Source organism: Habropoda laboriosa, unplaced genomic scaffold (genome assembly GCF_001263275.1).
Source record: "Habropoda laboriosa isolate 0110345459 unplaced genomic scaffold, ASM126327v1 scaffold90, whole genome shotgun sequence".
In the NCBI taxonomy this organism is placed as follows: domain Eukaryota; kingdom Metazoa; phylum Arthropoda; class Insecta; order Hymenoptera; family Apidae; genus Habropoda; species Habropoda laboriosa.
This window is the reverse complement of record NW_017100218.1, coordinates 1,252,042-1,279,116: the sequence shown is the minus strand read 5'-3', so window position 1 is coordinate 1,279,116 and position 27,075 is coordinate 1,252,042. Positions and strand designations below refer to the sequence as shown.

At 43.8% G+C, this 27,075-nt stretch overlaps 1 protein-coding gene across 1 annotated transcript in view; it reads left to right on the top strand.

Annotated features, from left to right (window-relative positions):
• The window catches only part of LOC108570937 (dystrophin), a 517,829-nt gene that overhangs the window by 96,029 nt on the left and 394,725 nt on the right, over nt 1–27,075 (top strand). Inside the window, exons 30-31 of the mRNA XM_017932876.1 lie at nt 1,547–1,758; nt 11,592–11,690. Of these exons, the coding sequence (XP_017788365.1) occupies nt 1,547–1,758; nt 11,592–11,690 (311 nt within the window). The remainder of the gene's footprint in view (nt 1–1,546; nt 1,759–11,591; nt 11,691–27,075) is intronic.

The window sequence follows — 27,075 nt, the reverse complement described above, 5'->3', positions numbered from 1 at the left end:
CTGAAACAGCCGGTAATAAAGCGGTATCTGGGGGCTGCTTTCCTTTTCCGACTTTATTCCCGGCTGCCTTTCGGTTTAATACCATTTGCCCGTCAGACTCTCTACCGTAGGGACGTGCGGCGAAATTATTAGCGGCGAATATTCTTACGGCGAACGATAAATCAAAATGTGTAGCAGAGCACAGTGCTCTCTCTCTCTCTCTAACGCGATTCGCCAAGATCCTTCTAATTGGACGGCCTCTCTCTCTCTCTCTCGAAAAACGTTATCTTCGACGGTGGCTAGTAAGAGTGCAACGCAAACAGAAAGGAATATTTTCAGACCGTTTCAATCACGAGGAGGGGGGTGGACGATGGGGACAGTAATTTATAGAGTTTCGCGCTGGTCGAGTTTTCGAAGTTTTCGAGAGGCGTTGCAAATCGACCGCTACGAAAACGAGTCTACGAAAGTTTTCAATTACATTAGAGTCGAGCATATTAAACGCATCTTCGGTGAGATTCTTCGCCGAGGAGATCTCGACGGTAAGGAGAGGAACTTCTCTCTTTCTCTCCTTCCCTCCCTTTCTTCCATCTCCGTCTCTCGCTTTCTTTCTGCCGCTAACTCGATCCGAAGTGAGTTCGGAGGGTAAACTTATAAACTATGAAAGTTACTTTCCTATTCAATGAATTGACCGTGCCTTCGGCCGGGTGTACGTGCCTCGAAACCGTTCTGTCTCGACTTCCTCCTCGCTTCCAGGAGTTCTCTTCACCCCTCTTTCTCCTTCGCCTATTATCTATTGCCGCGCGTGAGAAAGAATACAATGTTGCAGACCGACCGGAAAATTACAAGTTTCGCTGGCTCCGACTTGGCTAAGCTTGTGTCGCTACCTACCAAATGGGTCATGGGTGGTTTTTAATACGCTTACCCCGCATAATTCATACGTATACCGCGGCTGTAATACGGTTTCGAGTGGCGGATATTGATTTTCACCGGCGTACCGCGAGGAGAAAAATCGCCTTCTGACGTGTAATCTCGAATTCACGTTCAACTCTCCTTCAGATCGACTCTCTTATTTTGGAAAATCTAGGTTTAGGTATTTCGACGTGGAACGGAAAGTTCGTAGGTAGTTATCGGAGAGAGAGAGTATTGGAACGCGATTTCAAAACTAGAATCGCCCGGTATCGGACCCCACGACTCCCTAGTTGTCGACGTCGAGTAGAATAGTTCTTGGTGGCTCGTTTATATCGGTTTTCGCGTCTCCGCGGTCGCCGATATTGTGCGCCGGGACATTAAGTTTCTCCCGGTTCTGCCCGAGTATCTCTGCAGTCTCGTTATGAATTTACATGACTTGGTATATATGTACGATCTTCCGAAAAAATATGTATAGTTGCGTATATAATGTGCTTTAGGGCTTTTGGGATTGCTTGAAGAAGATTCTAAGAATGTATCGATATTATTTAATTTCAAATACCTGGACTAGCGTTGTGAAACTTTGTTAATGAAAATATTTATATTTTTTATGGTTTTGTTGGAATTTGTATGGAACGAAAATTTCCTTTTTTTGTTTCAGAAGTCGAAAAGGCTGCAGGAGCTGCGCCGGGGGCATCGGGTGCAACTGCAGGGGGCCCTCGGGGGTTGACACCTTCCCCTGGCCCCTCGACACCCTCCACCCCTATCACTACCACTAGTCCTTCGGTTTGCACCACCTCGCCATCGTCCTCGCCCTCGCCTTCATCCTCGCCCTCTGCCCTCGTAGCGGGCTTTGACAAATCGGTGCTACAGGTAAGAATTTTTGTGCAACTTGTTTAACCCTTTCAGGATAAATGATCACTAACGAAGTTACAAAACCAGTTACGATTACCCTAGCAAGCTTCAACTCAACACGTTAATTAAACTAGGGTAATTCTAATCCAACTTGTACCGACTAAAACTCGATTAGGTTAATTTAAACGAGTAAATTTGTAAGGCCATGCCTTAAAGCATATCGCAGGTTAATAACCTACTCGTAATAACAATAAAAACGCTAAACGATGGATTCCTCGATCAATTTGTAACCTCAACTCACACGGGAACAAAGGCTCCGCGCAAACAAAACGTCACTATACATTCTCAACATATTTCTCCACCCCTGTAAATAACCCCTCTATATAGATACTCTTGCGAATGTAATATTGTCATGTAACAAGGTTTATCGCAACCCTTGCTGGCTCGAGGATACAGTACTCTTTTCATGCAGTTAACTTCACGATCACATCATTATCACACGTCAACTGTCTATCGACTAGATTACGGATTTTCCAACAAACCACTTGTTTTTTACAAATATAAAAATTCCAACAGTAATATTACGTAAAATAATTTTTGTGTTGTGTCCATGGTGAAAGGGTTAGAAAAACATCTCTATTTTTCTGTTCATTTGGTTTTCATATTATACAGAGAAGTTCGAACCCACGGTACGCTATAGAAATTTATGATTTCCCAACAATAGACGACTTGAATAGCAGTCTAACCATACAAGCCGATCAATGAATCACCGTTCTATGATGAAAAATGCACCGTATAGTCCTTCTCAAACTGTTCAACCCTCGATAAGATTTTCATGTCCCCCAGAGCATCCAAGATATTTATACGGTCCTCCTCGTCCTGCCGTAGAAAGAGGGGCTCGCAAATTTTCGAGAATTCGCCGCGTAAAACGATAAACCTCCTCTATTCCTCCCCGTAAATTGCACGGAGCAACAGGCTGTATCGCGGAACAAAGGGTCACTGACTCTTGTCCCGCAGGATTCGAACGATACCGCCATTAACCCGGCTAATAACTCCACGAACCATTCTAAACTCGTACAACGAGACCGTGAAAGGAAAGATCCGTTAAAAAGCTTCGTAACCTGAAACTTCGATTTTGAACTGGAAACGTGTGGAAGCACGATCTGAATGGAGGTCGTCTTTCGTTGATAATTAGGACGACAACTCGCAGCTGGTTGAGAGAGAGGTGATACGATGGCTGGGAGGGTTGGTTACGATAATACAGAAGCAGCTCTGGCCTCGGGTATCTTGGCTAATTAAAGCTCATAAATTACTACCACGTAGAAAGGGAGTGACGAGAATATGGCAACGTAGACCGTTGGACGGAAATGCCGGAGGGTTGTGCAAGTTGAACGTGGACGAAAAAATGCGCTAAACGATGTTCCTTCCTGTATATAGTAACCTCCTCTAAATTTCCTCCACGAGTTCTTCCTCTCTCTCTGTCTCTCTCTTCTCCCTCTTGCAAGTTCTTTCCTCGCTCTTAATGGTATTTCCGGAATTTAATCTTTATTCCTCTCTTTTTTCCCGCTCCCTTGTCTGTGTCCTCCTTTGTTTTTTATCTCGATCTCTCTAGGCAAAGAAGGGAACCCAGCCCTGTGTTAGCTACATCACGGCGAAACACGGAAAGTGATGAGCTCGGGGACAAACGTTATTTAGAATCGCGAATGCGGCTCTTTCGACGCGCGTTTCGGCAGCAAGCAACAGCAAGCAGCAGCTACACGGCAGAGGGAAGAGGCGACGGTTGCTCGTCGGGGACATTTAAATTCACACGCCGTGGCAACGGGCAATCTGCCGTGGAAATAAGGGGTAACGCGCGCGTTCTATGCTTCTGAAAGTAGGAGGGAGTCTAACTGGATTAGCTCGGCGGCGTGTCGCTGAAATTAATTCCCCTTTCGATATTCGCCCGCTCGGACGCCGATTGATTTCCACTCGTCTGGAAAATGCGCGAGTTTCGAGTAAACAAAAATTTACAGGCGGAAGCATTCCTCGAGCGCGTTTCCGCGTGCCTACGTATTTTTTAATGGGATTAAGCGCCTTTGAGGGGATATTGTCAAAGTCAGTTTTGCTCGCTGCCAAGTGCCTGCCAGACGTGGCTTATGAAAAGGAAATAAGAGGGGAATGTATACGCTTCGCGTAGAAGTTATCTCGTCCTTAATAGATTTTCAGTGAATATTTACGCGAAATTAAAACATGCACGTGAAAGAATTTCATTAATTCACCGAATATCTCATCTGTTCATTAGAGAGCACGAGTTAACTCTGTTAAGAACACGGTATTGTTCATTTTTAATTGCACACATTTGTAAGAACCAGGATGAAACAAGTGGCTATCACTTTTACTCATTTTTTGTTAGAAATAGAGAGATTAAATTTCTGTTTCAGAGGTGAACACGGTTAACAAATTGATAGATTCAAAAGACGTCACTAACAATCCTCCAGCGCTGATTTCCGTCATCCCTAAAAATTCTCCAATCGTTTAAGCGTAAGAATGTATCCGGGAAAGAAATAAGGGACGAATTCAGCGTTCGAAGAATCGTGGAAATTTCATGGAAATCTCCCCAGACAGAGTCTGGTCTTGTCTCGTGGAAATCTCGTTCGTTTCCGCAGCATCAGCTGCGCCTATTTGTTGCGTCAAAGGTTTCCACCTACGTACATATACGTGTTCACGTTGAAATACATCGACGGAGAAAAATCCGGAAGAAGCGCGACACTGGCGAAATATTCTGCCACGCTCGGCATGAGTTCGGTTATCAGGGACAGGAATTAGATTTGTGTGACGCCGGTGGACAACGTGGAGACGCGGATAGAACCTCTCCCCCGGTTCGTGCAGCCGTATAACTCGGTCAATTTTATCGAGTTACTCTCCCGTTTCTCTGCCTTCGCGGCGTCCCGATCTTCATTCGTCCCATACTCGAGCCTGGAACGTTCTTATCGAAGTGGCTCTTCCCAGCAGAACGTCCGAAATTCTCCAAGAATTGGACTCTGGAAATTCACGTTCACGTTCTACCTTCGTTTCTAATCTCGATCTCATTTTTTCTTCTTCTTCTTCATCAGATCTCTTCTCAAGTAACGTTCGCCCTTCAACCGAATCTCCTCTTCTTTTTTTTTCTCTTTTACTTTTCCTCTGCCTTTTATGAAATTTCTGGTCGGTGTCGCCGCCTTGTCGCACGGTGGCCGGTCTGTCGACTTTATTACGTGTTTGTGCTACTCGCAGCGAGCAGCCGGACTCTATTTACACAAAGCGCGTTCTTTGAAGAGATTCTTTTCACCTGTAAACAATCGAGACACTTCGAGGGACCTGTTGTTAAAATATCGTTCGCCGTTTTGTCCTATACAGAAGAGAGGGAGAGCTACTTTTCCTATTCGTTTGCGAAATGAATAGGGTGGAGTTTCTTTTCCAGCATCTTTTATCAACGCTTTAATAACCGGTCTGACCAAACAATGCGTACCTGAAAGAGAGTTCCTTTCTGCTTTTTTTCTGTACTCTGTTTTTACCGTCCTTTTAGCATCTTTCTCAGCAGTTTATCAAAGAGCCCGCTAGATTTTTCGGGTACACGGGGAAAGATTGAATTTTTGAGAAAAATACTCTCGTCGGAGGACTGTCTCAGGGAACACACGTGTATCGTTTTGGTTTATCTTATTTTCGGCGCAATTTCTTCGGTATATTACATCCTCCTCGGATGTTCCCTTACGTTGAAGCTTTGTGCAACGAGCCGCGTGCCGTTTTATCAAGCCCCTTTTAACTCTTTGCGCGTGGTATATTGTTCCTGCCTGTTGAGGGTACTTTAAGCACGAAATCTCACCCCGCTTTCGCGTGTTTCTTCGTTTATTCGATGCAAATGTCGCGTTGCTTTGATGCTCGACCGCCACACGTGTTTCTCAAGCGGGAAAGTTACTTTGCCGGCTATGGATGATAATTGTCGCGGCGTGCGCGTTACTTTCAATATTCAGAAGTGGTTCACGCGTTGAATTTACCTCGAGAAATTTATCGTACGTCAGTCGAGTGTCTGTGTTGTGTGTCACGAGAATACTCTGTGTCACGAGAGTGCTCTCGAGCCTCCGAAAAATTGCAGTTTTATGCAGCCTGCGTGGGTTGTTCATATTTTGCGTTACAGTCCAAAAATTCAAGCATCGAATCTCCTCGATATAGACGAAAAGGCAAATTGGATGTCTCCGAAGGATTAATTTGTGAAATAATCCGCACTGAAATTTACCGACGAGCTGAAAAGTCACCGTAGTCCGGATCGACAAATGTTTTCATCTACCGAGAAACCAGTTCCACCAAATCACAAGCCCGCTTCTTCAAACCCGAAAAATTCCAAACGCTTGATTAAAATTTCAAGCATCCCCTAGCCGTGAACTTCCTTTGAAACGTACGTATGTACGAAGGTAAACGTAGCCCCAAAAATAGCGTTCTAAATTCGAACGAGGCGTCCTTAAAATGGGAACACTTTTGCGCCAGTTTCACGTGAAAACGTGTCTCCTTCGAGGCAGCCTGTCACACTTTACCCGCGTGCACACGCGGGTCGCGCTCGCAATTTCGAATCCGGCCTAGATAAAAATACGTAATTATCTTCCGCGGATGGGTTTTATTGTCATCCAGGCCGTCTATTGTGCCGATTCTGCCGGTGCGCTTTTCCTATTTGCCGAGTCAACAGTCAGACTCCAGGCTGAGTCCGACGTCATAACAGCTATCTCCCTTCTTCCATTTCCGGCTATGCTGTCTCGCTGACAAGTATTGTGCTGTTTGCATAAAGCGATGAGAGGCTTCGAGGTAACGAGACTCGAGCAGGAATCGAGTTGCCAATGAAATTCTATTTTGCCCCGTGTTAGGCCTCGTTCCCGTGCACGCCATCCTGTGCTACCTCTCTGCAATTGATTAACTCTATCATCTCGCGCGGGAACGTTTCGCGTGAAAAACCAGCGGAGAAAAAGAAAATGAGGAAAAATTGTTACAAGAATTAAAAGAAAAAAAGAAGGTAGGAATAGATTTAGATACGAAAGGTAACGAATTGAATTCTTAAGAGAAACTCGATTGAAGCTGGAATTTATCCGCGTTACGGATTCCTCCGCCGAGCTTTTCAAACTACATTTTCCATTCATGACAGAGAGGCACGCGTGTTCTTTATTTCTGCGCCAGAAACTCGACCATTTTCTTTCTCCCGGTGTCCTCCTCAATCGAGCGTCACGTTTCGCCCGCCTTCTCCCGTGTGGTATGCACGGAACCTCGTTTCCGTGTCTCCTGGCGCACCAACTATTTTGTACTCCATTTTCCTTTGAGGCGGTCTTCGTATATCCAGCTTATTAGATTCTTCATGGTCGTCCCAGTGAAATGTTTTCCTATTTGACGCGTCCTGTTTACTCGCGACCGTTTTCCTTCTATTAAAATCGTGTTCCGGTCACGATTTACGCATCCCCTTTCTCGATCCTCAGTTTCGTCTTCTTTCTTCTTTCACGGCCTTTTCGCGTCGCTAACGTTCCTTTGAAACGACAACGTTTCAACGACGCTGAACAGCACAGAGGTACATTCGAGCTTGTCCAAGTGACGGGAGGGAGGACGAGGAATGTTTTTTTGCGAGAGAACGATTCGAGAGGAAAGTAAAACAACAATGACGAGCGATACGAATGGAAGCGCGCTCGAATGTTGAAGAACAGTCGTTGAACTTTTCACGCAGAAGTACGCCGCGGATGTAAAAAGTTTCGTTGTGGCGACCCGCCGCAAGGAGACACAGACGAAACGTTTTAGGTCAATTTCGTTCGGTTCCGGTTTCCGGGGAAAATAACTCTGTTATCCGATTTCATCGAGGAATCCAATATCGCCGCACAGACGAACTGGGTGGTTAGGTTTTCTGATATGAGAGATTAGCGCCATAAATGACTTAGCCAACTGATTCGTCTAATTTTTTGGTTTGTTTCACGTCCTCGTTTTTTCTATTTTCGACTAATTCTCTTCGATACATATTTTATACCAGAGCTCGAAAATAGCAGAAATCTTGCATGCGTAAGTCCTTTAAATATATTACACTGTGTTTATTGAAACATAGCGAATTAACTGTTTCAGAAATTCTCGAAAATCCAGCGAACAATCTATAATTCATCATCGTCTCGTTAAGTTGTCACGAGTTCGATACTAGTTATAACACAGTGAATTCTCAGGTCTTAATGCACTTTTGCCCGTGATTCACGATTACCGTTCTTCGAGAATCCACGAAAATAGTTTCTCGCAGATGTTCGTTCTTTCCGTTCGTTGTCGATCGGGAGCACACTATTTCCACACTCTTTTTTGTTTCACCTGGATTGAAGGGGTGCCGATACAATGGATCCTATCTATCTTTCATCGTCGTGCCGAATATCGCGCTGTATCGATTCACCGCGGTTCCGCGTTTATATTTCAAATTAAGCAGCTCGTTTATTTTGAGTGGCACCGACCAAACAAGTAGTAGAAGAGCCGCGATATAGGTCAGACCTGGTTACGGCCTGATCGTCGTTTGCATCTCGATATTTTTAATTAAATTCGCAGCGCGGAGATTCGATCTCCTCGGAGGACACGTCTCTCGGGTTCGTTCCTGTTAGTTAACGAACTGGAGTTTCCTCCGGCAAGTCAGCCGATCGAGCCGGCTCTGTCTCGCTCTCGTATCCCTGGAAAACGAACAACCGTTGGCGACTTTCCGTGCTTCATGCATACTTGTAATATCACAATTAAATAACTGAACGGTGGAGGAGGACCTTGTACACGCAGCCAGCCCGGGGAAACAAATTTAACTTGGGGTTTCAATTGTCCTGGAATACACGCGGCACTGTTTCTTCAGTTTTACGAAAATACCCGAGCGTGTGCCGGTTTCAACCCTTCGAGGACGATAGACTCGTATATGCTTTCGCGAAACACTACGAACGCGACCGATAAACATATGCATCTTTAAGCAATGAAAATGGTTCGCGTGAACTCGTGTACGTATACTTGAGAAAAATGAGAAAAAATGAAAAAGTGAAATAGCGACGTAATTGCAAATTACACAATCAGTACTTCCTCCGTCCGAAAAAGGGTGAAACTTTGAGCGTGAATAGCGCAGCGAACGTGTAAAGAAGAAAAGTGAACCCTCCTCTCGATAATGCATTTGTTGGCGAATTTGAATATTGTTCGACACTACATCTGCGTTGTTTTTCTCTCTCTTCACGTTCCATCACCTTCAGAATTTTTACGACGCGCCCTAAAAATTCCGTTACGACAGATACTGTAACGATAATCATCGTTCGGCCCCCCTGGCTGAGTTTCAGCAGGTCAGATATCAAAGTTACCGCCGCGTGAAAAGTCTGCTGGCATATATACGAGGACTGGCAGGAATATTTTCTTCCCCGAATGTGTATATAGATATATGTATGTATATATTCTTCCACCCTCCTTCTTCGGGTTCCCTCGGGACCCCGGGGGAGGACGTCGACGACGACGTCTAGGCCTTTCATTTTCATTGGGCTTCTCTCGTCGAGGCTTTTCAAGATGGGAGGGAAAACGAGAGGGAGAGTGAAAGAGAGAGAGAGAGAAGTTCGCCGCGAAGAAAACCACATGAGAGATATGATCGTTCTTCGACAACATGCACTTAATCAGGCCGGCTTTATGTGGAAACGGAGGGCTAAAGTGAAAGCCAGAGAGGAAGGACACTGGCTCAGACACGAAGCTCCCGGTAGAGAGACGACTTGGGGGGATGTCGGGGCCGAGCGAGACCTTAATTTCCTGTAGCATTCCGGCTTATCTCTTTCGCGATTTATCGACCTACCCTCCAAAGTTACACGCTCACGACTCGGAGAAACATTGGTCGTGCTCTCGAGCATCCGTTTCCTGGCTGCGTTACCCTGCATCCGAAGTCGATTATCATTGTTCGGCCACTTTTTACCGGCTTGTAAACGTCTCTTCCTCTTTACGTCGTGATAAGAGCTGGCTGTCGTTTAGCGCGACAATTTTTCTTGGCACCCGAATTTTCGCGTGAAAATGAATGAAAATTAATATTGCAAGCTGTCTATCATTTTGATACTCGATTAATTCGAAGGAATTTGACGTGGGTTTAGTTGAATTTTTTTTTGTAACTTGCAAGGGTAATTAAATTCTATTTATTTTCCTGAGAAATGATTATCTAAGTAGTTATTCAACCTTTTGCCTTATAATACTGTGGGATTTTGTTAAATACTTGTGCGTTTATTATAATTAAAAGTAACCCCACGCGACGCCGGTGCTGTTCACTTATAATCTGCCTCCTTTTTCTCACCGCTCCTCCGATTCGCTCTCTTCCGGCTCGATGCTTCTCGTTTTTTTTTCACACTCACACACCTCACACTCTTCTTCCTTTTCTCCACGCACGCATCCACATACACACACTCACACACGCCGCGATCGGCTTGACAACCCATCTTGTCTAAACATAACAAACACGCCACGCACGATCGTCTTCCATTCGTTCTTCCTTTCCAGGCCATTCACACCACTCTCACACATTCACTCTTTCATACCAAAACCCCCCACAATACCGAGTCACACTTTTACAGTACTGTATTTACGGTAAACTTGAATTTTAAAGCTTTCCAAATGAAAATTACACGTAGTGTTTTCACTTCTTCTTACTTAGGACGGCATAAAAATTATAAGTAGCCAAGACAAACGTATGCACCCATAAAAAAATCGTAAGATAAAGAGTTAACAGAGACAAAGATCCATCAGAATAAAGGAGCATAAAATATTTCTCGATTTTCACAACTAATGGATTCTCGTAACGGGGCAAACAAATGTGAAAAGTGCAGTAGACGAAGCAAACATTCGCGTCTGAGGTCGTTCAACCTACATAACGTGACCTATTAACATGCGATGCACAGCAACCTCGTTAATTAATGTCTATTGTCTCTCTGTTGATAAAAGCGTACCAGTTGATCATTAATCAGATATAAAGAAGACTTCTTCAGGGTAATGACAGCTTTTTGTCTCTTCTGGATATTGAAAAGAAAAAGATAAAAACAGAAAGTATCTTTTCTAGATCCCATACAAAAGTAATTATTCATTCGGAAACGTGGCTCTCTATCGAGGATACGAATCGTCGCGAATTTCTGCTCTGTCGGTGTGTGTTTGTGTTATATTCAAGCGTATATTTATTGGCTCGTGATTGTTTGCTCCAATGAAACAGTAATTAAGCGGTGTACCCTTGATATTTAATTATATGCGTCGCCGGTGGCTTTTCACGAAGAAAAACTATTGTCTCCGGCGATATTGAAATGCGTATTTGCGGTGGAATTTTCGCCCAACAGCATCCACCATAATCTCGTTACCGTGGGACAATGCTTGGCAATTATGGGGACAATGCGGGAAAAACAGTGGCTCCTGACACGCGTAATGTTTTCGTTGTAATAATTTTGTATCTGTACATTTCCTCCTACTTTTCCATCCCTGTCTCGTTGTCCGATATTAGGATACGGAGTTGGCCATTTACGGACAGGCACTCCCAGCTAATTTCCGGCTGTAAATACTCGATTCGATCTCCCCTCTCTCTCCCCATCGTTCGTGTTCTCACCATCCTTCTGATCGATGACTTCTTTCCGCTTCCATGCCATCACTCACGAACGACCAGCATTTTTATTCCATCGGGGAATTCCTTTACTCCAGGCTCAAGTGTCGTGACCTTTTTTTTCTCTTTAAAGTATATCATACTTTTATTTTATTTCTTTTAAGGATAATTAAATTCGCGCATGTTGGAATTTCTGTATTTTGGATTTTTTAGTCATGTTTCCTATATTTTGGATTTTAAATGTTACCGTTATGTACGACGTTTGTTTCAGATACGCGATTGGTTGACAGTCGAAGAAGAGATGCTGCGAAAACAGGCGGTGGTCGTCGGCGATGTCGGCGAAATTATGGAGGCGCTTGATAAACAAATGGTAAGCAGATTATCGCATGCACGACAAACTTATCCACTTTACAGGCACAACTTCTCTCCACGATATATACGCGGCTTTTGAATCTTGCATAGCTTCTGGTAGCTTTATGATAATCCTAAACGACGATTCAACGTTCCGTAAAATACCGTATAAATATTTACCAACTGTAGCTCGGACAATGCCATATGTATTGCCAGTTTTCTACCACGTATAAACTACTAATTTTCGTCAAATCGAATTGAAATTATTCCATTTTTATTCCAAGTCTCGATTAAAAATTACGACGAAAGATTTTGTCACATTTGTAGAAAAGTTCTTTCTTATCTTCGACTTTCTTCGAGTACCGTGTTCTTATCAAACGCGCAACCCTCACGAAAGCAGGAAACTAAAAGTTCCTGTGCCGGCAATGTCACGATCTGCAATATCCACGAGGGTTGGAATCGAGCTTCAGCCCTTATCTACGCTTCGAGGGTAAAACGAACCGAACCACCCTGCGTTATCAACGTACAGTTCTCTGCATTTTGCCGATCGTGGGTCGCCTCGAGGGGGATGTTCGAACGCGTCCCTTGGCACAGGGTCGCGATGGCGCTTTCGCGACTTTCTAAGGGTCGAAAGTGGGGGTTTCTGGGTTACTGACCGGGAAAACCCTGACATTGGCATTGGCATTAAGGGTCCAATGAACGCTGCCACGCCTTCCTCGCTGTGCGTCGACGATACATTGTTGCTTCACGCGCAATAGTTATGCTCCGACTATTGATTGCTCGTGCGTCGATTTTCCGTCCCCCGTGGCATTTCGTATTTTTCGTCCGCGACACCTTTTTCCTACTTTACTGTACCGAAAAAAATTACTTCATCGATTTTCATTTTTTCTATTTACATGTTTTCAGTGTATTTAAATTCTTTTTCTTAAGGATCTTCGAAACTGTGTAATTCGACAATTTCATCGCGATTCTATAGCCTGTGTCGATTCTGCCGCATCTTGTACAGCGCTGTTAGAACGAAATGCGAGTAAAGAGAAATTATAGATCAGCATTTCGAACTTGTTCACTTTGAACGTCGCTGGTTTTAAACGAGGGAGAATTGACCTACATTAGCCGCTCCTCGTCGAGCTCTAATTATTTATTCGATCGAACAATCCAGCTATCTGTATCGAAGGTTAGGAAACACAGAAGTAAAGTCCTCTTTGCCTACAGTATCAATGGCCAGTCCCGTAATCTTTGCAGGCTCGGTGCAAAACGGCGTTCGATGAAACTCGAACGAACGAATTAATTAAGACTTATTGGCAGCCCTTTCACGATCTCTTCAATAGAGGCTCGTAACGGAACGAGCACTTCCTCTGTCCTCGTCTCCAGCGCTTTTTCCCCAATTCGAAAGCCCGGTGTGCAGTCGGCACGAACCAATTGTCCCCCCGATGATATTTCAAATTTTCCTGGTTCTCGAAGGCGGCCGGAAACTTTCCACGTTCGACAAAGACACGATTTCACGGGAGAAGAGTTCGGTTACCTCTGCTATGGGCAACGTGACTGGTTTTCACGCGTGAACCAAAAAATAAAGAAAGAAACGAAGGCGCAACGTGGGTGTTCCGTTGATCAACGGCCGACGATTTTCACGGGATCACATGGAGTTTCCTTCTTCCTCCCGTTGCTCGTCGAAGCTCGCGTCACTCGAATCGCAGAGTTTTCGGAACACGATTTCACAGGGGCGGTCGAAAACAATGGATTTGTTACGGCGGTGTTGTTATTGATTTCCGATTGGAAGGCTGGGAGCAAAAGATATGGAGAAATGAAAGAGCCGCTGAGTGGAAGAGGTAGGAAGAGACAGACAGAGAAGAGAAGTGAAACGGAGGTCTTCCATAATGCATAGAAGAATATCAGGGCCTCTTTGAATACTGCTGATTACTGGAATTACAATGATTCGGTGGCGCGGAGCTTGGCAGTAATTATACCGTGAAATGAAAGAATCGAACGTTTATGTATTCCGTGAATACATTTAATAATACTAGCATATATCAGAGTGAAACTGAAGTATCTTGCATCTCGTATTCCATGCAGAGGAATGGAAATGAAATCAATTTCTGTTAGAAAATGGAAAAGTACCTGTGTTTGTATTTAAATACGTAATTGTATCGGTACCTGTAGTATAGTTTGAACGAATGCAAAGTAGTATGTGTTCGAAGAGTTCCTACGATGCACAGTGTTTCTAAGTAACAATGTCCTCCAAATTTTTTGGACACGTCATCTAGTAAACTAATTTTTCTAACTTCTCAAAAATATTCAAGTCGCTTGGTACAATTTCAAAAAAATTATATTGTTTCAAAGAGTGTCCGAATGTTAATTTAGGTAACTATGTATAACTTGGAATTGGATATTAAATCTATGTCTCTGGAGCAGCGATGAATTATCGTCAAATCTATCGTTGAATATTACAACGGGTGTTTACAGACTCGCTTGATCCATTAATCATCAACATCACGCTCTAATTGCGTATCGTCCACAGTTTGTTTAACGCGTATCTATTCTCTCTTCATCGTCGAATCATTTCCATGCCACGATTCTCCTACAATTATTCCCCGAACAAACTATACAACTATTCTATATCACCGTGACTATTACATATTCCGTTCGTCACTTTTCCAACGAATGTCCAACGAAGAACACTCGAATTCCGTTCTTCCCTTCGATATTACCAGATCGTCGTTCCTCCTTTTCCACAGCGAGATTCTGTTAAAGAGGTAGACACGATCCGGTATCTAATTACGCCGAGTTTTGACGAACTTTCCACGGCGAACTTTCGCTACGATTTTCGTAATTAGTGTCTCACGAGCCGGCTTTCGGTTGAACTAAGATTACTTTCGAATTATTTCGATTTCGAGGTGGAACAGTGTGAACGATGGCGAAGCCAGGTGTAACGGCCAGGTAGTTTTACGCGCGTCACGCACGTCTGGACGGAAGTTTCAAGCTCTTCTCGCCGGTTGTTGCAGACTGTAAGTGGATATTTAATTGCTCCTCCTGTTGAACATTCTCGCGGAGAATTCGCTAAACTTTTTCCTTTTTTTTCCCCCCCATCGCCACACGACCAGACGTCATGGCGCTCGATCTAGGTCGACCTCGTTAAAGCAATATCGCGGCAGAAACGTACGCGGATCATCACATTTTTCACGTCGTCATGTGCATACCCATAGCCATGCGACCCATTTAAATCCATCCCTTTTACGTTCCAGACTTCTCCTTTTCCGATCGATTTCTCTGTTCTTGCATTTTTCTTTTTGTTTGTCTTTTTCTTGCCGGTAAATTGGAGTCTCGATCGTGTTTCTGCGAGTAATTTTATCAATTTCACCGTAGATTTGGATTTTAAACTTGGGTCAATTTTGTCCGGACTAGTTCCTAAGGCATTGGCTTCTCGGAGTTTAATAAAAAATTTTCTTGGCTAGTAGAATTTTATTTAGCATATTTAACGAAGCTACAGGAATTTTCTCAGATTTTTTTGAAGACTTTTAATCGTTAATCCACGCTTGCGAGTTAAAAGTGCCAAAAATACGGGTTAATGGACCTTAAAGTAATATGCAATAAATTTCGTTGCTAAAATATTATTTCTATTCTAAGTAAAATAGTGCTTTGGCGAAGAATAATTTTTTCAAAGACCCAATAAATAAATAATTAACTTATTTCAATCCTAGCTGGAATTTGCCTGCAATTCGTTTCATTTTTATTGTTTCATCGACTTTCGTTTCCATTTCCTTGCACCGAAAATTAGCATACCATAAAGACGACTGAAACACTGACAAAAAGCCTAACAAATCGTCAGTTCGTTCATTACGAAGGCGTGAAATTGTGGTTGAACGGTTAACGATGATTGACGGTGGTCGATGCTAATTCGCAAAATACGACAACTAATTAATTTGAAACGTTACATTTCGCATTCGAGGCCCATGAAGTTTTAAGGCAGCACAAGTGAGGTGACCTGTATTCACCGTGGCGATAATTTCACACGCAGCTTCGACGACAGTGGATGGAACTTAAATTTCCCGTACGAAGTAGTGAAATTTGTATCGCAACTGGGGAACGCGTAGATATCACTCGTAGTTCGAGCGTTGTTCTAATTTTTTCACGCGTAAATCAAACACGCTGTCCACGTTTAAATCGAACCGTTCCCGGCGAACGTCTAACTTTGAATCGTTTCGTACGCGTGGAGGTTGATGTTCCAGCGGTTCGTGCATTATTCAACGCGTCCAGAAATTTATTTCTCCCGCTCCTTTATCATATTTTACGCTGTTTGCTTTCCGGCCCGAGGATACACGCGAATGAAATTTCCACGATGCGCTTCGGGGCTAATATATTCATCGACGATGATCCAACGCGGATTGCGACTGATATCCGGTGGCTGTAATGCCTAAAGTAATTTGTAATCGTTTGAAAAATACTCGCTATCCGTCACCCACGCGAATATTTCTTTTATCGTGCAAATCATTGGTTCTTAACGATATTTTCTCCGCCGAGTGATTTCGTTGGTTTACGACTGTGGGAATAATGTAGCGAAAGAGGAATTACTCGGTCTTAGCATTCAGCAATTATGGCAGAGGGGTAGATTGCGTGTGCGCAGTGCACATCTTCTTTGTCCCCTCAGCATCCGATTAGGTATCGTAGCAGTGACAGACTCGAACTTACGCTTGATAATTCTACGGAGAATATTCCGTCAAATCTTCCACTTTTCTTTATTTTACACTATTGAAGTACGTAATAAAGCATCGAAGATTACTAAATTATCCTATGCACTGCGGTCAAATTTTGAGAAAAAGGAAGCGAAATATTATCGACGATTTTCGTCCTTTCGAATTTTCATTTATCACGAGTAGATTAGAAATTCGATAATAAAATTACCGAATCATCCCACGAATGGTAATCAAATTTTCATTACACCTACTCCAGAGAGAAGAAGGAAGCCAAGTATAATCGACGATTTTCGTCCTCTCGAATTTACAATTTCCCATCCCTTGCTAACGAAATTGTTACGTCTGTTTTGAGGCCGGTTTAAAGCGTTTACTAAACGGCACCCTCTGCTACGCGAATTTTGTACCCCGTAGGCTTTATACCCCATAGGATAGAGGAGAGAGAGTTCGGTATATATTGCGTCGTTCCCTAGCTACCACGGATGCCCATGGAGCTGCGAATTTCAGTCAGTTCCTCGGCGTGCCTCCGTCGAAATACTCGCGTTGGAAAATCATGCAGCGATGTTTTATTAATCGAATCGATCTCTATTATTCGCCAGCCTGCATCTTCGTCCTTTCGGTGCTATTCTCATTTCTATCCTTCTTTCTCCCCTCGTCGATCAACGGCGAGCGCGCCGCGTGGCTTGTGAATTATATTTCGTGTGCCTCACCTCCGTGTGATTTTCCACGCGTCGAAAAATCGTTCGCGACTCCTTTCTTCGGTGGTTGGTTCGTTAATAAACGTGAAAGCGTTTGCTCAATCAGCGAGAAGAGGAGCAGAGTAATTTTACCGGTGCAACGAAATTTCCCCCCTCTGTATATTCGAAGATTTTTCGCCGGCTACCGAGACCCAGAGCGAGCAAACGTGTTCGGTTATTCCAGGCTGTTTTAATTAATTAGACGAGACGTAGTCGCGTAACCGGTAAATTATTTGCTCGATGTAATTTCAGATTATCGTTCTGTTCCCTCTGTGCACGTACGTAGATACAGTTACTCCCAAAAATGTTCCAGCGAAAGAATCGTTAAACACCGGCGCGGTGAAAAATATTGCAAATTTCGAATAATTAGGAACATCCAGTGATCCCATTCGTGAAGTACAGTAATTGGCCATGATTTCGATAAATTCGCGTCACTCGGGAAAATGCGTTGAACTAGCAGCACTTAATCCTACAGTACAATAAACGGACGTTCCGTAACGAAAGAGCGGCAACCTAATCCCTTCGTAATTAACCTAAATACGTTATTACATAGAAAGGGAAGAGTCTCCAAATATTTTTGGTACTAACTGTACGGACATGTGGTGTTCGTAGCTGGATTGTTAAACCATCTTCCTGATTAATTCGCGTTCCACGTACCGGGCGAGCGAATAGGAACGGCCGATGTAACGAAAAACAGAGAGATAGAGAAGGAGGAGGAACAAGAGGGAAACAAAACTATTCGTATCGAGGAGTTCGTTATGCCGGTGGCATTAATGAGGAATTCGCGTGGTAATTGTCGAGCAGGGCGAGCAAAGTTTTCCTGCGCTAATTTCAGAATCGCTAACGAATCAAACCTCTCTCTCACTTTCTCTTCGTAACGTCTCCTTGGCACTCTGTTCTATTTCTCACGGCGGAGTAACAACAGGGATGATACGATCGTAGGAGGAGGAATGGTAGCGTGTGTGTTAGTTATCAGCGCGTGAATTCGATAATGCGATTTTGACGAGAGGGCGCGAATGAAATTTCGTGGACGATGCGGCCGGCGAAATAGCAAACGAAACGAAAATCGATACAGCCTGTGCTCTGCTCGGCTGCTCCTCTCGCTCGTTTCTCTCGCGTTCTTCTGCGGCCTCCTGGCGCGAAAGGACGCGTGCGGTGAAACGAGTCACGCGCCACTCCTGCACTCTTCTCCGCCTCGTTCCCGCGAGATAAAAGGGATCTGGTGGTTTGCCGTTTTCATGGTCTCGTTCGTTGCGGAAGCAACGGGAGTTTCTTCTGTTAATTGAATCAGCTGGACGGTGTAATTTTGATTTCACCTTTGTGTCTATCGCCACAATTTTCTATTTTGTCGTCCAATTTTAGTAGGTTTCTGGTGTAGGCTTTTTGGGACGGTTTATGGCTTGGCCTGCGCCTTTTGGCGAGTGACAAACACCAGACCCGGGTACTCATCGGTTCGGCCCAGCGATATCTTTGCCATTTCGACGAGAGTCGGTTCTTAGCTTCGGTAATAGACGGACGCCGAAGAGTCCGAAATAAACTACTCTGCACGACATCCTGATCTGAGTAAAGTTCATTAGACCACCTCCTACACTGGTAAGAACATTTTTAGACCGTAAGCAAACACGAATAGGAATCTTTTACCCGGAAGATGAAATATTTTAAGGGAGAAAATGTGCAAAAGGGTTAAGAGGTTACTTGGAGATCGTCCGGTTAACCCCGTGTCCTACAACGAGTCAGATTCCGTGCCACAGATTTTTGTCAGGATCTGATAAAAACAGTTGTATCCGTAACGAAATTCATTTTAATTCCAATTTTTCATTTAATTTGTAAAACTGAAGATTGGCAAATTTAGTTAATCTATAATACATCAGCTTTCCTTACTAAAATAGTAAATAGCTGACGCTTAGATGCATAGTCAGGATAAGAAATCATACGTCAAGGGGTTCACGTGTTCTCTGCCATGTGCACCGTTTCCGGCACACGTGGCTTGAAAGTGATAGTCATTCAAAGACCTGTTAACAGGATTGAAAATCAGGGAGTAGAAAGAGAATGAAATTTCAGTAGGAATTTGCCAAATTTGAACGGCAAAATGTTGATAATTGTAAAAACAACGGTAGGCGAAAATGAAATCGTCCGAAATTTCGTGCGAATTTCCGCACTTCTACCCTGTTGCCTTTACTAAATATATTCCGATAAGAGATTCGACAGGACCCTGTATTTTAGCGTTGCATTCGTCATCGACGCTCAGGGCTTTTATTTTCCAGGAATTTATCGGAATAAAGTAGACAGGTGAATGATCGCTTTGCCATTGTATGAATTATTTATAGTTGGACGAGCTCGCATTGTGCGTCGTTCGTGTCTTCCATTATATTTCGCAACATAGTATTTAATTTGTACACGATTTCACAATTGCAACAAGACCCAAAGAAACAAAGAATACAAAGGTATTGTTCAATCTTCACAAGTTGACACTTGAAACCCTTCTGTTCCACATGTAAAACTATACCTGTCGTTCTTGGGAAAAGCGATTCGATCCAATAATAGGGAAACGTGATACCCCGGCGTTCGAATAATCTGGATCAAATAATTCCTCTGGAATAACGTATAATTATTATCCAGCTGAACCGTTTGATTAGAACAGCGTTGTACAAATAACAACTAGATTAATGTGTGCTCCATGCAATTCCAATAAGCTCGCGTTTCGAAATTACAACGAGCGTGTATCGTTTAATTGGTGAAAAGGCTTTCGATTTAAAGCCACGATCGTTACAAAGACATCACACACACACACACACACACACACACACACACACCATCTTTCACGTATTCAACATTTTCCATCCCTTCTGATCCCGTCTTGTCACTGCTCATTTAGGAGTTTTGACATTGCGGCAGGCCGCATTATCCGTTGCCTCAGCTGGTCCCGCAGAGGCCCACGCAGTTTGACAGCCCGACAGTTCGCGGTTTGACATCTCGTCATTTCGACTCCTCCCCCCCACACTACGAAAGGGAATTTCTTTGTTCCCTGTATTTCAACTATTCTCCTCTCTCCTGTTCCACGTTTCCATAGTTCACGCAAACGTGCGAAGAATAGGAGGAGCTAGAGGCGCGTTTGTTCGACGAAGATTTAACAAGACACGTTCTTCTTGGCCATTTTGCTCAAGAACGAGTTCGCCAGTTTCACCTTGGAAACACCCCGCCGAGTATCGATTATCGAGCATCGAGCAAGACAAACGAGTGTCTCGTGAATGTTTGCAATATTGGAAAAATAGAATGTAAACGGAAGTGTGGGTGGATTTATTTATTCAAGGAAGAAGTAAGCTAGGGTTTAATTTATTTTGCTCGTTCGTGTTTCTTCAAGTAGGTTGCCGGTTTCGCCTTAGATACGCTCCGGACTATCGATTATCGAGGATCACGCGAGACGAACGTAACGCGTGCACGTATATCCAAAATTAGAAAAGGAAACGAGGCGAGAGATGTGGAAGAATTTATCTGTTTAACCCTTTCCCTCACTTTCGAACGAAAAGTGATCTTAGGATCGGTAGATAAATGCAAAATTCTTCAAAAAAATTATTCGACCACGAAAGGGTTAATACAATGATTAAAAAAAAAAGTTGTGTCTATCCTAACTCGTTTATCATTCTCAAAACAAATCTCGAGCAAAAATTGGTTCTAATTTAGTATTCATTACAGACACTTATCCATAGATTAATGAAAAATTCTTCAAAAAAATTTTTGGGCCACGAAAGGGTCAATACAAATCTTCATTTATCTTAACCCTTTTCTCATTCTCAAAACGAATCTCAGGAATATCAAAAGAAACCCCAAAACGAAGTTTTACCTACTAAAAATCCAGGAAGCACACAGACCTGTTACTTCAATTTTCCTTTTCGTCGAAACAACTTAATACCGACTTCACCGCGAAAACTTGGCGTGGTATCGATTGTCGAGGACCGCGCGAAACGCGCGTAAAGCGTACTCCGTCTCGAAACGCGCACTTTATCTCGAGCACACACTTTTTCACCATTTCCTCTCGACGATTTACGACCGAAAGAGCGTACTACGTGCAACGATGAGAACGTTTTCGGTGGTATTGCGGTAAATTCGCCCGCGAAATATCAGTCGTGCGGCTGTACCATCCCCCGGAACAGCAAAGTGGCGGGAGCGAATGTACGACGAACGACGGAGCTACGCGTTGTTCTACGCGTGTAACGGCGCGAGCGTGAACCTAAGTTAAGAACCAGCTCCAGACAAAACCCGTGGAATTGTTGTTCGGCCGTGTTCCGTTACGTTCGCAGGAGAGGAAAAAACGGTTTTTCAAGGAGGTTTAGCTGGCGTGCAAAGTGCGAGCTTTCCTCTGTGCGCGCGATGGATCGAAAGGAGCCGCGAGCAGGTAGCTCGAGTAGCTGCTCTGCTGGGTACACCAGCACTCTGCAACTTCGATTCAACGTAAGTACACAGAGTTTCTCTCTGTATTTAAGGGGCTGGGACGGAGAAGGAAAGAACGGAGCCGAAAAAGAGCGCGTTTCGCGCAAAGGACGAAATCGCGCTCTCCCAGCCTCGTACTAATATTTGCTCGCATTTAACCGGGCTTAATGACGGTACCGGGTACAGGAATTTATTGCTCGCCTGCTTGCGCGATGCTGCTTCAGCGACAAGTGGGCAAAAAGAAACGAGAATTACGAGGCTTAATATTAACCGGCGACTCGTAAACTGCCAGCTGTGTGTTCCTCTTGTTCCACCGGTACACCGTCTTCTACCTTCAGTTTACTCGGAGAGAAATTAATTGTCGTTAAAAATTGTACCCGGTGTTCCTCGACTATTGCTTCGCGATTTCGAGTCTTGTAAGTGGATACTCCTGGCGAGGGATTGCGCTGTTTCGCTTGTATTATCTTGAGTATCGCTTGTTGTTTTCATTGCTGCGAAATCTGCTTTAGTTTGTTTCGTACGGCAAAGGTACGTTTAATTGGAACATTCTGTAGCACGCGATACAGAAATACGTCTAAAAAATGACGTGCAATAGGACGTAGGAGAAGTTGATCGCTATAAATGGTCTGTTGCAGGATTTTCCAAAAGTTTCATTTCACAGCGTTTGAAAATTCTTGCCAAAAATATTTTCCAATTTTTGGCAACATGGTAGCAGCTAAAAAACTAAACTCTTCTTCACTCTATCATCCCACGGTGCGTGAATTTTTATAAACTGAATAAACTCCGCGCACAAACTGGACCAGAACTATACAATTCCCTTTAGCCGGTGCTATATGAAGCAGTCATTGCAGGTCGCGTGTCATCCGCGATAAACTCGCAGCCTCGAAATCTTCCGTGCTTAAAGGGTTAACGAGGAAACTCACTTAGCAAGTATTTTCAAATTACACACCGCTATACTTCTCTCCCATTAACGTCACATCAACTCGCCTCGCATCAAGATAAAATACCGTACACTTCCGCGATATTCTCAATTACTCGAGAAGTCTTTCTCGTCAGCTCCGTAAAACGCTCCTCACCGTCCCCTTTCGACGTTTCTCGCTCGAAGAATCGTCCTCCAGCTCTCTCCTCTAATTCTCCTAATCTCCCGAAGATCAAACTCGTCCAATCGACAAACCGAATCCTCGTAAGCGAGGACGGTGTCGTTTTAACTCGAACGACAGCGCAGACGAGGGTGCGGCGTGTTCCTTTGATGCGGTCAAAACGAATTTCGCGGGAATATTGACCGAAGAAGGAACGCGGGGAACGTTGCTCTCGGTGTTCCGCGTTCTCCTGGGTTAAATCCCACGGCCACGGGTCCCGTTGCCCGATAATTTCGTTCTTTTTTCTCCTCTTTTTTTTGTTCTTCCCTTGGTCTGACCCCTCGTAGCAGAGCTTCGTTCGCTTCTTTACCGGCCGCAATGCAATAACGCCGTTCCCGGGGCCACCCTTTGACGTTAACCCTCTTTCCACACCGGGCGAGGATAGCCCGAGCGAACCGCTTTACCGAGGGGTAAATAGAAAAGAAAATTAACGACGTCAGTGGAAATCTTCTTACCAAAAACCAGCCTGGTTACACCAAGTTTTTCCTGCCCGGTGGAAGACGTTAGGTCTCTCTGCTGGAAAGGATGCCCTTTGTTGCACGGTAATTCCTTTTTCTTTCGCCTCTCCATCCCTCTCTGTTTCCGTCTTTCCTTCTTTTTTTCTTCCTCGCTCGTTTTCCACGTCTACTCTCTCTCTCTCTCTTTCTCTGGTGGAAACGTGAGTGGTAAACGGGTATTCTTGCCAGGTTTCTCCTCGCGATCGCCACGTATCGTTGTAATGCGACTTTCTTGCCGCCACGTGGAGAAGAGAGCCATGGTCGTGGCGCGCGTCTCGTTATTCTCGCAAGTTCGCGATCGTTAGTTCCGCGAGAGGAAGCGCAAGAGAAACAGGGCCGACGCGACGCCCTCGTACGTTGTGAAACGGGCGACGGTAATTCTTGTACGCCCGGCACCCGCATTAATTATCGATCAATCCGGAAACTGTTGAGCCAGACTGACGCGGTTACCAGGCTTTTGTGCTAGGTAGGGATTCTTTTTATGGGTTAAACGCCGGAATAGGATTGAACGCTGATCGGAATGTAATCTCCTGTACCTTAGAGGATTTTGGTAAATAAGAAGGAGGAGCGGCTGGATTTTTCATTTTATAGGGACTCGGTGAATCAAGCTGGAAATTGGGTAGGTTTTTTGTTATTATTAACCCTTTGCTGTCGATGGATTTTTATATTTATCGGCGCGGCTGTGTAATTTCTTTGAGATTTAGTTTAACTCTTTCGTGACTGAATTATTTCTCTTTAAATTTCGTACTCATCTACTGATCGCTGCATCTTTAATGGATGCTAAATTGAAATCAGTTTTGATTTTAGTACCTAAGTGTGACGTATGCGTTGTACTGCTCGCGAAAGGGTTAAGAAAATAAGTAATCACAACGTTATTCTATTTCCATAATAAATTGAACAATATGTCTACGGTCTGATAAAATTTCTATTTGTCTGAATTATCGTTGCACGCTGCACCGGATATATTGATAAATTTTACCTAAGAATTGGAATTAAAAATTAGTATTTCGGTACGATCGAACGGCACACGCGATGAAAATTTACGTAATTAAAGTGACCAACGAGATAACTTGTATATTTATTTCAACCGATATACAGAATTATACTTGTACGTTTGAATTAAAACCAAAAAAACTTCGACTAAAAGTGTCTCTTGCGAGCGTATTAATTTATTCACCGGTACAATCGCCAATTTAAAGTCTTCAATTAACGAGAAAATTGCGTATGAAAATGCACGACTACTCTGCACACCACCGCTCGTTTTACGATCAATGCAAATTTCACAAAAGAGATCGGTGGAATCGATCGAGCCCCGTAAATTCCGCGGAGCGCAATGATCATTTATAGCCAGCCAAGACAGTCTTGTGAATTATACCCGAGCCCTCCGAAATTTGTGACGCGTCGTTTTATTTAGTCGAGTCGCATGAGTTACGAGCCGCAACCTCGGCGCCGCGTATACAGGGTGTTTCCTGTACCTCGAGTGCACCTAGAATATCTCCGTTTCTCTTGATCAGACGAAAAAGCAAAGAAAAAAGAACAACGTTGGAGGAGGAAATTATTTCGTTCGAAAGAGCAAACGTTGCTATAAAGTAATAATTCTTTCCAAAGTCGTATTTTTCGAAATTGCACATTTTTTTAAATGGGATGATGTATTTTCGTTGTTAATATTGACAGAAAAGGAGTTATGTGGACCTTCAAATATCAAGAAACATTTCTTTTTAGGCGAAAGAAATTGTATAAAATTAGAAGAGTGCCGCATTTTCTGTGTTTTCACTGTATGCAGAGGCGACTCCTGCGTTTCAGATCATTATAAAGATCTAATTTTCGTTTCTTCTTCTAAACCACTTTTTTGTCTTCAACGAAAAAGTTTTTGTACAAATTTTCACTATTCTCCCTAAATACCCACGAAAACGGATAATCTTTCGAATAATCCCGACAAAAAACTTCTCGTACAAATTTTCGCAATTCTCTCTTCGTTTAAATACCCACGAAGACGGATAATCTTTGGAATAATCCTTGTCGCTAGAAGCAGCGCTAAACGTGCACATTTACCACACGCTCGGCTGTTCTTTGGATCAATCTATAGGCGAAAACGTACAGAGTTCTCTGTTTGCACAGCGAGCAGAATTTCGCAGGGTCACGTGGGTTTCCGCGAGGTTCACCAGCGATAGAGGGAGAGACGCGAACGGTGTTTGTTAATATCGTTAAGTCTGGTTTTCGCTGACAGGACTATACGACGTCTGTGTCTCCGTTGTTGCGTCACAGGCGTTTCCAGTAACGAGACTAATGTGTACACCGCGGCCTCCGTCAGCCCTGTGTACCATATACCGCTCGAGCTGATATCTCTTTATTAAAAATGAGTAGCCGTTGCGTTGATTGATTGACGTTGGCCGACCGTGGTGTTCACGGTGTTCGCATAATTCGTGGCAGGGAACGACGGAATGTCTCGCGTACGTCCCTATTTCAATTTCGCCTGACAGGCTTACGTGTCACCGACAGCGGTGCGTCATCTGCTCGCCTCTGATCTTCGCGCCGGAGTATTTCAAGGCGTTTTTCCTCCGGACAATATGTTCTCGCACTTCCCCCGAAACTTTCATTTCGAACGAAACACTCGATTTTTTCATGCATCAAATGGAGCACTTTGAAAAGCTATTTTTCTAGAATTTGAAATTTATATGGGTACGAAAAATTGGAATGATTGATTAATAATTAGTGAAATTTGCAAACAGGCGTACAGGAAGGTCTTTCGTTGAAAAATACGAAAGTAAAAAGGAAACAAAAATGTAAATGAATACTTCATTACTCCCGCTCGATAAACACACCGTCGTTATTACTTTCACAAGCAACCTCTCGTTTGTCGGTAGAACTGTCCTTCGTCCAGTAGAACAGCCGTACAATTAAGCGGACGACGTGTCGGTCTGACTCGTTCGACTCTCCTCTACTTACTCTAATTCAACTTCCCCGAAAATTCGTCAAACGCTTTTCACCACCGTGTTGGAAGTCACGAGCGAACCTTGTTCTACCTCGCCTATCGGCATTTTTCACACCGAACAACGCTGCAAGTGGTTCCGTCCTGGACCCGGCATAAGAAATCAAGGGAGCGCTGTATGTATGTTTTCGAGGGCGTTGCATTGAATAATGCATAAAGTTGATCGAGTAAGTTCCCATACTTTTGCCCACCTTCCCACCATTTTCATCTCCGCGCATCTCTCGCTCTCTCGCTCTTTAATGAACGGTATTACGAGGGAGAGAGAGAGAGGAGGCGTAAGACGCGGCGCGTCGCGACGCTTATGAGGGAATATTTCATAGTTGGAAAAGTTATTCGAGGCTGCGTCGAGGGTGACTTTAACCGGCAATTTATCTTACGTCCGTCCACCGTAGCGCATTCTTTGCGCAGAAAGAAAGAAAGAAAGAGAGAGAGGGGATAAAAGCTCTGCGGCTGTGCTGCGATAAGGCAGCATCTTTTCTACCCACACTCCACCCTCTCTTTTCAATTACCTTTTAATTGGATTCGAGGAGAAGACGTGAACGTCGGCTTTGCCCCGGCGTGATTATTCGAGCGGAACTCGAGTTTCTGAGAAGGGATCGTTAGGAGAGATCGCCATTGCCTTGTCGATGCGCCTTCGTGCGGCTCACCTTTATTTGTCTTCACCACCCGGCAATATAATGTCGATCCACTTTCGTCTTGTTTCGCGAATCGTTTCATTTGTTATTCCTACGCCAGAGTTCTCGGTTTTAAATTATGCTTCGGTGAATTGTTCTATGGATTCTGTGTGTTTCGTTTCTCTGTGCGGAGCGAGGTTGTATTACGGATCAGTATCGTGGTTTGTTAATGGTAGTTGCTGGATCGTTGAAGTTAATTAACAGTGCATAGCCCTGAGAATTTTTTTTTATTTTTTATAATTCAATTTTTTTGGG